Raw genomic sequence first — 11,647 nt, forward strand, 5'->3', positions numbered from 1 at the left:
TGCTAGTCCAGCACAAATGTGTCCAGATGATCTTAATTTTACCTACTGAGAACAATTTTGCCTCTGGTATACCAAAATCTAATTATAAAAAGAGCAGCAGCCCTTGCATTAATTCTGTCAACTCCACATCTCTCTCCAATATGGTAAAATTCTCTCACTTCTTCCTGATTCTTAACCAATTTTCTATCCATTCTGCTCCACCAACTTTTAATCCAGTCTACAATCCTGATAATAGGCCTATTATATCAAATGTAATTAAACTCATGTATACCACTTACACTTAAATTTCATAATTCTTCATCTATTACATCTTGAATGCATATCTTCCTCAATATCAAATCTGAAAGGATCTATACATTAGATGTAGTGGGAAGGGTGGGTAAAATGATGCAAGAAATTAAAGTAAAAATTCATAATATTAATTTCAAATAACCCACAACTTGCGCCAAATGTTCTCAATTAATTGCATTTGACAATGAAATGAATAAGCATGACTGTTTCATCTCTTTTTACAGGTATAATGTATTTGACCTCTTGGGGGAAAAAGAACAACTACTAAAAAGCCATTGATGATTTAAAAATACATAGAATTAATGAGGGTATTATTTCTATAATTTCAAAACAAGGTATTGCATCCATTTTGAAATTCTACTCAAGTGTTTACAACTGAGTCGCTATTATCTCCTGCCATCAAAGAAAGATCTGTTTAAGTTTGCTACAACATTTAGAAAATAAAACAAAGTCACACAAAAATCAAGTGAATCTTGCAGCACAAATCAATCGCTGAAAAAAAGTCAAAATCAGCCATTAAAAAACGATGCAGTTCAAAGGCATTACAAGCTGACTTACATCAATGAGTTGTTTTTCAGTTCTGAATGTAATCAAGTTACATACAAAAGTAATGTCCTCCAGAAGTTCAAATATTGTGAAACGAAGCTCAAGGCAGCAAAGAAACAGTTTGCAACTTATTCCAATATGAAACAGGTAGTACAACTGCATCACTAAAAGTCTTTCCGTATGCAAAAAAATGTACAAATCTATAAAACTAACTGAATAAAACTAGAAACATTTACTACTTTTCATTCTTAAAAGTGTAAAAACCTTCAACATTAAAAATTGGCAAATAAAAATTGTTTTCATTCACTTGTACAGTTTTCCTAGCTATCTGAACTTCATCCTCAGCTATTTCTATGAGAACTATATTACCTTGATGACTCAGACAACACATTATCTTGACAATGTGCAAGGACAGTGCACTTACTGATTACACTATGACGTACTTACTTTTTGTTGAAAACAAGTGTTGGGACTATGTTCACCCCAGCCATTTCTACCTCAAGAATTACAAAAAATTTAAAAGCAAACTACCCATCAATTCTTATGTGGCAATGAAGAACACACAATTCAGGACAAGAAAGCAAAATCCAGGCCATCATAGACAACATCAAAACTTGTGGCTCACCTCCATAATAATTTTTAAATTAAACTAATTTATAGCCCATAAAGGGACCTTTTTGTTGAGAAAAATCAACCAAATCCTAGAGAGGCTTTCCTTTTAACAAAACAGCCCTTTTAAATCTCCCCCGCCCCATCTTAAATTTACCCCTCTAGTTTTAGATTCTTTTACGACCACAGTCCTCAAATAATTACTAATTCTTTACAAGAACTTGGAGCACCAATTAGAACGTTACAGCACCAGTCCTCCAACATTGCGCTGACCTATATATACCTACTCAACAAACTAAACCTTCATTATCTCACTATACTTTTCTTTCATTCATGTGCCAAAGAGTCTTTTAAATATGCCTATTGTACCAGCCTCCATCACCACCCCTGGCAATGCCTTCCTGGCACTCACTACTAAACTTTCCTTCCTCATCTTGTACAGATGTCCTCTGGTGTTTGCTACATTCACTCCAGGAAAAATGTGCTGGCTGTCCACCGAATCTATGCCTCTAATAATCTTGTAGACTTTATTAAGTCACCCTTCATTCCTTCTTCACTCCAAAATAAAAGCCCTAACTCTGCTCACTTTGCCGCACAAGACATTTTCCAATCCAGACAACATCCTGGTAAATCTTCTATGTACTCTCTCCATAGCTTCCACATCATTAAGCTAGGAAACAACAAGTACCTGAGAAATAGACTAGTTTAAAATAGTTACAAAGTCTAAGTGACACAAAACTACAACATGCAATATTTTGAAATTTAAATAAAAAAATCAATTTATTAATAACCAAAAAATTGGGCACAGACCTGGAAAGCAAATTTTAATTCTAGGCAGATCAGATGTGAATAACCCCCATTATTCATATTTAGAAATACGTGATAAAATTAAATGTTGGGTTTTCAAAAATTCACAAAAAAAGGGTTAACTTGGGTATGTTAGAAAGTAAAGCAGCAAGAAAGATTAGCATTCATAAACAACAAATGTTGCAATATGCAAAAGGATGACAAATAAAACATGATGCATGAACCTCAAGTAGCAGAAATATCTCAGTCCAAATTTCACACAAAGCTGATACAGTACAGTATAGAAATTGCTGAAAGAGTCAGATTAAAGTTGACAAGATTATTCATTAACTATTACCATGAAGTCATATCTGATCCTATGAGGGAGGTAGCTAGAATCTGATTTCAGTCTTTTCTTTTGGGATTTTCAGTGAGGATGAGGCACCAATCTCGTAAATTTCTTGGACCTCAATCTTACAGACCTAATTTCAAAAAATCGCACTTTCTTTTAAATTAAAAGTTAAAACGACAAATGTGAAGACTCTATGTCGAATAACACAAAACTGCTAGAGAAACTCAACAGATCTCGTAGCATCCGTAGGAGGTAGAAGTATCTTTTTGAGCCTGAGCAGGAGCAAAAAGCAGGCCTGACGAAAGTTATGCACTAGAAACAGTAAAGACTTAGGATTCTGAATATAATTTCAAACACTCAATTTTGCCCTTCAAACAGCGACACTGATGCAATAGAAATCAGCAAAAAAATTTTAAAAATCGGAATTCTTTACATCAAAAATTCGCCAATAATCCTGATTGAGATTGTGTTTTACTATTAAACATAAATGTTAAATCCAAGTAAAACGCAGAGAACAGCAAACGGATTCAAGATGCCAATGCTCCCGTCACCGTTCTCCATTAAAACTAATTCACCTGAACCGGCAGTGACACCCGTATGAAATTTCAAATGCAATTTGTCTACCGGCCGGTCGAACAATTAATCAAGTCAAATCTCTAGGTTCCCGCGCAGCTTCTCTAAATCTGAAAGAATAAATAACCCATAGTCAGTCAAGCCACCATCGCCACCAAACGAAACGCGGCCATTTCCGGGAAAAGTCCACACGGCCCCGTCCTATCAAGTGCTTTCATTGGCCAACGAAGACCAGCCAACAGCTGAGCCACAACGTGAACCAATCACCACATCCCACTCAAAGTCGCCGCCTCCTATTTGTCTCCCAGCACAGTAACAATTGACAGGGAAGAAAAAAAAACCCCCAAAAGCTGTACCCGGAAAAATAAACGATTCTCGTCAGGCGAAACATTTTCTGTAATAGAAGTGTTGACAGGAAAAGATCATCATCCCGCGGCTGCAGAATTTATTGATTAAAATCTGATTAGCAAATATCCCTGTTCAAGAATGAACCCAATTAACACAACGTGATTCTATAAAATTATATATTTAACGTCATCTCTGCTCATGATAATGATACTATAGATAGGAAAACAAGTTGGGAAAACCCTCATGAATCGGCTAGGGATGATTTAATGAACAAAGCTTTCTTGTGGGAAAATATATGATGCAAAGGGACTTGAGGGTCCACGAACGAATTACAAAAGTATGATTACAAGTAATCGGGTTAGTGAATATGGTCACCTTTTGTGATTTTTTAGAGAATATTTTGATCGAGAAAATACAATATGGAGCTTAGATAGTTGCAAAGAACTCAAGGTTCGTTCCCCTGTCCACCAGTTGCCACTATCAGGGAACTGAACAGCCTCCTGAATCTCTTGGTTCTACAGCACTCTCAAGGGTACTAACGTTTTTTGTTCAAAGATGAACATTGTTCCTTCTGACAGGATATTGAAAACTAAAATTGGTACATTATGATATAAATCGCTGGTGAGATCACATTTGGAGTACTGTGTATAATTCTGGACACCCAGCCCTGGGAGGGGCCTAATGAAAACCAGAGGAATTGGAGTCAATGCCATCTGCTCAGCGAGTACCCAGACAGAATATTAGGTGTTGTTCCTCCAATTTGTAGGTGGCCTCGGCTTGGCCTTGGACAGACATGTCGACGTAGGAGTGGGGCACAAATTGAAGTGGTTGGCTGCTGGGAGGTCCTTGCTATTGCAGCAGGTGCTCAACAAAATAATCTCCCAGTCTGTATTCAGTCTCTCCAATGTCGAGGTCACACAGGAGCACTGGATGCAGCAAGTAACACCTGCAGATTCACAAGTGTTGTTTCATTTGAAAGGACTGTTTGGGGCCCTGAATGGTGGTGAGGAAGGAGGTGTGGATGCAGTGACAGAAGGAGGTAACAATATGGGAATTAGAGAGATGGAAGTCACAGAGGCAGAGAGGGTAAAATGTGGAATCACATAGGTGGCAGAAATGGCAAAAAAAACCATATACAGAACTGGCAACACTCTTCCCAGTTCAATCTCTGTTTCCATCTGAGAAGACAAACTCTCTGCAGACATTTTCTAAAAACCCACCAACTCCCACAGTTACCTTGGCTACAACTCTTCACACCATGCCTTCCACAAAGATTCTATTCCTTTCTCTCAATTCCTCTCTTATCTGCTCCCAAAATAAAGTCTTCCATTCCAGATGACCTGAGATGTTCTCTTTCTTCAAAAACCAAGGCTTTCCTTCTTCCACCATCAACTTAGCGCTTAACGTCCATTTTCTGCACATCTATCCTGGCCCCTCTGCCATTATACGCAACAAGGACAGGATTTCCCTTATCACCTACCATCCCACCAGCCTCTGCATCTAACATATTACCCATCCTCCGCATTTTCCGCAACCTGCAACATGATTTTTCCCTCTGCATTTCACAGCGTCTGCTCCCTCTGAGACTGCCTTGTCCATTCATCTCTTCCCACACATGGGGGCACCATGGTACTTACACCTGTGACTGCAGGAATTACTATACTTGCACCCACACTTCCTCCCTCAGCACTATTCGGAGTTCCAAACAGTCATTCCAGGTGAAGTAACACTTCACTTGTGAATCTGCAGGGGTCATCTAATGCATCCAGTGTTCCCGTTGTGGCCTCCTATATTTCAGAGATGACGCAGGTTGGGAAATCGCTTCGTTGAGCACCTTCATATAGTCCATTGTAAAAGCAGGCACCTCCAGCACGCCACTCCCATACTAACATGTCTGTCCATGGCCTCATGCATTATTCAATCAAGGCCACCTGCAAATTGGAGGAACAACATCTAATATTCTGCCTGGGCACTCTCCAACCAAATGGCATTAAAATAGACTTTTCCAGTTTCCGTTAGCCCCTTCCCATTTCTCTCTCTCTTTGGAAGTGAAACATTAAAGTCTGCAGGCACCATGGTTGAAGTAAAGCACAATGCTGGATAAACTCAGCAGGTCAAACAGTGTACTTTATATAGCAAAGATACATAACCGATGTTTCAGGCTTGAGTCCTTCTTCAAGGTATGGACAAAATGTGGGCATAGTCCCAAGGCAGAACGTAATAGGAAGTTGGGGAGGGAGGCACACCAGCAAGCAAGGGGAGGGGGATGGCTCCGTGAATGGAGGGAGAAAGGGCTGGAGGAAAGAGGAGAGAGGAAGAACTGGGAATAGACTAGCAGAAACTGGAGAAGTTGACATTAATGGCATCTGCTGGAGAGTGCCAAACTCTAAAATTAAGTGTTTCTCCTCCAATTTACAGTTTGCCTTGGTTTGACAGTGCACAAGCCATGGCACATGTCAACGCAGGAATGGGGCACAAAATTAAAATGCTTGGCTTTTGGAGATCTGTGTTACTGATGCAGAAAGAGCAATCTCCCAGTCTACGTTCAGTTAGTCCAATGCAGAGAAGGTCACAACGGGAGCACCGGATACAGTAGATGACTCCTGCAGATGTACAATTGAATTGTTCCTTCACTCGAAAGGATTGCTTAAGGCCCCCGAATGGTGCTGAGGGAGGAGGTGGGCGCAAGTGTGGCACTTTCTGCGGCTGCAAGGGGGCAATTAATAGGAAGCAATGAGTGGACAAGAGAGTCACAGATGGAGCGGTGAATCGGGAGGAGAGGGGAAGATGTGTGTTGGTGGGATCGGGTTGTATTTGGAAGAAATTACAGAGGATAACGTGTTGGATAGGGAGGCTGGTAGGGTGAAGGTTGAGCATAAAAGGAATTGTGTTTTTGTTATGTCTGGGGATAGAGGGAGCCAGGCAGATGAGCAGGAAATGGAGATGCAGGTAAGGGCTGAGATGATGGTGGTGGAAGGGAAGCCATGTTTTTGGAAGAAAGAAGACATTTCAGATTATCTGGACTGGAAGACCTCATCTTGAGAGACAGAGAAACTGAGAGAAAGGAATGGAATCCTTGCAGTGGACTGGGGTGTGAGTGGAAATGCTACACTTGAGCCCACACCTCCTCCCTCACTAACATTTGGGGCCCTAAACTGTTCTTCCAAGCGAAGCAACACTTCAGTTGTGTATCCGTGGGAATCATCTATTGCATCCAATCCTCCCATTGTGGCCTTCTCAACATGAGAGACTGGACGCAGACTGGGAGATCGCCTCACTGAGCACTATCAGCATTAATTACAGGGATCTCCCAGTGGCCACTTTCTCACTGGTGATCATGAGTGCACTCGCATCCCTTCCCTGACATACTTGAAAGTCCGGTATACTGTTCATGTCTTCCACAGTGAACACTGATACAAAATACTCATTCAGTTCCTCTGCCATCTACTTGTCTCCCATTACAATTTATCCCACATAATTTTCTATCAATCCTATATTTACTTTTGCCTCTTTTTTACTCGTAATATACTTTTAAAAGATTTTAGTATCCTTTATTTGCTAATCTCCTTTCAAATTTAAATTTCTTGGTTGCCCTCTGTGCACTTTTAAAATCTTTCAAAACATTTTTGAATGGAAAAATCCTGTCCTGCACCTTTCTCATTTCTATCAGAAACTCCAGCCTTTGCTGCTCTGCTCTCCTCCCCGCTCAAGTCCCTTTCCAATCAACTTTTGCCAGTTCCTCTCTCATACCTTTGTCATCCCCTTTATTCCACGGGTTTCCCCCTCTCAAACATCTCGGCAAATTCTATCATAACACGATCACTGCCTCCAGAGAGTTCCCTTACCATCTCTGGTTCATACACAATACCCAATCCACAATTGAAATTTCCCTGGTTGGCTCAGCCACAACCTGTTCTAAGAAGCCATCCTGAAAGCATTCAATAACTTCCTTCTCTTGGGATCCAGTACCAACGTGGTTTTCCCTATCAACCTGCATATTGAAATCCTCCATGACTATTGAAACATTGGCTTTTTTGCATATCTTCTCTACCTCCCTCTGTAGTTTGCAAGCCACATCCTGACTACTATGTAGAGGTCTGCATACAACTCCCATCAAGATCCTTTTACCCTTACAGTTTCTTAATTCTATCGACAAGGATTTTATATCTTCTGATCCAATGTCTCCTCTCTCCAAAGATTGAATCCTATTTCTAACCAGAACCACACCACCCACTTTGCCTATTCGAATATTTAGTTCCCAGCTGTGCTCATCTTACAGCCATGACTCAATCCTGGCAAATTCCAGCTGTGCTACAAAATCACCTATATTGCGGATCTTCAGTGCTGTATTCATCACACTTTTCCATTTTGTTTAAATCCTTAATATTACACTTTGGCCCTATAGTTTGCCCATCCTTCCTCACAATCTCATTACACAGTGTGTCTATTTGTGAATCTTCTGCCCTTTCGCTGGACCCAATGGTATTGTGAAAAAACCACATCAGTGCCTCTACTTCCTCAGGAGTTTATAGAGGTTTGGCATGACATCAGAAACCCAGGCAAGTTTCTAGAGGTGTGGCGGAAAGTGCGCTGACACGGTCTGGTAGGGAAACACCAATAACCCCAAGTGTAAAGCTCTCCAAAAGGTACACTCCAGGTCATCAAAAGCAAAGTCCTCCCCACTATTGAGTGCACTGCTTTCAGAGAGTAGCAGCAATCATCAAGGACCCTCATCACCCAGCACATGCTCTATTCTCGCTGCTGCCATCAGGAAAGAGGTCTAGGTGCCACAAGTCTCGCACCACTAGGTTCAGGAACAGCTGCTACCCCTCCACCATCACTCTTCAATGACAAACTCAATCAAAGACTCATTTTGGGACTCTTGTGCACTATTGATTATCTTTTTGTTCTATCTGTATTGCAGTCAATCTGTTTACATTATATGTTTACAGTTATTTGTTTGTTTACATGTTTTACACTATCTACAGTTTATGTGTTGCACTACCAATTAGTGGTAATTCTGCCACGGCCACAGGAAAAAGAAATCTAAGGGTTGTATGTGATGTCGTGTATGTACTCTGACAATAAATCTGAATCTCTCATTCTAGTTTCCATATCCCTGTCAAACTAGTTTAAACTCTCTCCAACAGCTCTAGCAAACCTGCCTGCCTCTTGTTCAGAGGCAACCTATCCTTTAGGTACAGGTCATACCTATCCCAGAAGTGATCCATGAATCTGAACCCCTGCACCAAACTCTTCGCTTTGCATTCATCTGCCTTCAGTGGTAGCAATCCAGAGATTGCCACCTTTGAGGTCCTTTTTAGCTTCTTTTCTAACTTCCCTCTTCAGGACCTCATATCCCTTTTCCTATCTATGTCACTGGCAGCAGCAAGAACCGATGACATCTGCTGTTCATCCTCCCGCTTGAGAATGCTGTGGACTCAGTATGAGATATCCCTGACCCTGGCACCTGAAAGTCTCAATCTTGTCAATGAACCTCCTATCTACTCCTCTATCGAATCCCCAATCACTATAGCTCTCCTCCTCTGCCCCCTTCCCTTCTGAGGTGAAGGGCAAGACTCTGTGCCAGACACCCAACCACTACAACTTGTTCCTGGTAGATCAACCCCCGCAGTATCCAAAACAGTATACTTATTGTTGATGAGAATGGCCACAGGGGTGCCCTGCACTGACTGCATAGTCTCTGTCCCTCTTCTAATAATAATCCAGTTATTCTTGCTTCTTGGGTGCATCTATCACCTTATAGCTTCTGTCTATCACCCCCGCTGCCTCCTGAAAGATTTGGAGTTCATCCAGCTCTCCAACACAATCTGCAAGGAGCTGCAGCTGGATGCAACTCTTGCAGGTGTGTTCATCAGGAACACTTGTGCTGTCCCAGATTTCCCACGTGCTGCAACTGGATTGACCTGCTGATTTTTTCCAGCATTGTGTTTTTACTTCGACTACAGTGTCGACAGAATTTTGTTTTACATCTCTCTGAGCCTCCCTCTGCTTTTCCTAGTGAACTCTACTCATGATGTTCTTCCTCTTGTTCTCATTCAGCAGTGAGATGGGACAAATGAGAACTTAGGAGAAAGAAAATACAATGTCAGAATTAGAAACCAAAAACTATAGTTACTGGAAATAAGAGAACATTGGAAATATGCAGCAAATCATATGAGAATGGTCACAGGGGTGCCCTGCACTCTTTCATATGAAAGAGTTAGTATTATAGAGTTGAAATAGCTCATTGGCTTGGTTCTTGATACTGGTGTTGAATAGGCCTCTATGTTCGGCAGCAGAAAAGTACCCAATAGTGCATTGTACCATAATTAAAATGGTAGTGATACATACTGAAGGAAGTGGGCCTCAGTTAAGACAGGATGGCTGATAAATTTTGTGTCCCTCCAATTTCCCCCTCCCCCCCAGCTCCAATTGTGGAGAGATCCACATAAATTCAAGTTCTTTGCAGATATATAGTCTGCTCTAGCTAATTGAAAACTGGTGAAATTGCACAATTTGTAATTTATTTTCACAAAATTTTAACCTTGTTGCACTAAGCTAGAACCTGATCTGGCCTCTGAGAATCTGCCCCATCAGTTTTCCTGGTGTGGAATCAAGTTAAAAGGATTGATATCTTACCATCCTGATCAAGTAATCTTTATTATTGTTGCATACACTCCTGATTCTCCAATGAGTAATAGAGAGATCAGAATTTCATTAAAGTTTTTTCAGTGATGTGCTTTATTTCCTGTTTTACCCTGCTTCTCAGCAGAGATGTGGAGCCATACAGCATGCAAAAAATCCCTCAGCCCATCTCAACCAGCCAACCAAGTTGGTGTTCTGGGTTAATCCTCTTTGCCTGCTCTGAGAGAAGTAAAACAAAAATCTGTAGACGCTGCAGTTGAAGTAAAACACAAAGCTGGAGAAAGTCAGCAGGTCAAAAGTGTCCTTTATATAGCAAAGGTAAAAATACATAACCCTTCATCGCGGTATGAAAAAATGTCAGCAGGTGTCAGAACAAAAGAGTGGGAGGAGGTATGATTACAAAGGCAGGAGGTGATAGGTGGAGGAGGGAGGAAGGGGACAGCAATAATCAAGGGAGAAGATATGGTTAAGTGAATGGGGAAGGGAGAGGAGAACAAATGATCAAAAACCAGAAAAGTCAATGTTAATGCCATCTGGCTGGAAAGCGCCCAGACAGAAAATCACGCGTTGTTCCTCCAGTTTATGGGTGATCTTGGTGGGATAGTACACAAGGTCATGGACAGGCATGCGAGTAAGGGAGTGTGACACAGAACTGAAATAGTTGACTATTGGGAGGTCTCTGTTACCGGAGCAGCGAGAGCGAAGGTGCTCAGTGAAGCGATCTCCCAGTCAGCACCAGTCGTGGAGAGGCCAGAAAGGGAGCAGTAAATCAATCCTACCGTTACACACCTGAAGTGTTGCTTCATTTGAAAGGGGCTGTGGACCGTGGTGAGAGAAGAGGTGTGGGCACAAGTTGTGGCATCTCCTGCGGCTACAGGGGAAGGTGCTGGGGCGCGATTTGTGGGGAGGGATGAGGGCACAAGGGAGCCACTGAGGGAGCGGTCCAAGTACAGGCAGGGAGAAAGAAAGAGGATGGGGTGTGGGGTGAACCTTTATGGAGGAATGGGGCATTTAGGGGGCGAGAGAAGGGCATTAGTGCCGGGTGAATGAAGGTAGGAAGATGAGAGAGAAGCAGGGGAAAGAAGGGGTGTGTGCTCGAGTCCAGTCGAATGTTGGGGTGAAGCTCAGAGGGGTGACGTTGCTTAACCTGCTGAATTCCTCCAGCAATTTTGTGCACGGCTCCCGTTCTCCACCCCCTTCCCTGCAAGCTCTTTGTTTACCCCGGACCTGTGCGCCAGTGCTCCCCGATTGACGACCCTCCGTGCTTGTGACATAGCCTCCTCTCCCCCTTCGGCCTCTCTCACCTTTCCCCACCATTGCGGGGCAAATCTCCTCCGAGATGCTGGAAATCTGGAGCAGAACCGGTGGGTTTGGGGCAAGAAAGGACCCGGGACTCCATCCCCCTTTCAGATACCGCTCGACCCTCTTGAGTCCATCGAACCATTTATTTTCATCTCTTACTTCATTCACGAGATTCTACTCGAGCACAGATCT

At 42.1% G+C, this 11,647-nt stretch overlaps 1 protein-coding gene across 15 annotated transcripts in view; it reads right to left on the bottom strand.

The window, feature by feature from the left end:
• Positions 1 to 11,647, bottom strand: part of LOC138764985 (bcl-2 homologous antagonist/killer-like) — a 48,150-nt gene that overhangs the window by 36,276 nt on the left and 227 nt on the right. For 2 of the 15 annotated variants that reach the window (XM_069941528.1, XM_069941534.1), the window contains exon 1: positions 3,285 to 3,385. The exons of 2 other annotated variants lie outside the window; for them this stretch is intronic. In XM_069941528.1, coding sequence (XP_069797629.1) covers positions 3,285 to 3,288 — 4 coding nt within the window. In that variant the 5' untranslated portion in view covers positions 3,289 to 3,385. 11 more of the 15 variants (XM_069941536.1, XM_069941529.1, XM_069941526.1 and 8 more) reach the window with 10 other exon arrangements.

Source organism: Narcine bancroftii, chromosome 5 (assembly GCF_036971445.1).
Source record: "Narcine bancroftii isolate sNarBan1 chromosome 5, sNarBan1.hap1, whole genome shotgun sequence".
Taxonomy (NCBI): Eukaryota; Metazoa; Chordata; class Chondrichthyes; order Torpediniformes; family Narcinidae; genus Narcine; species Narcine bancroftii.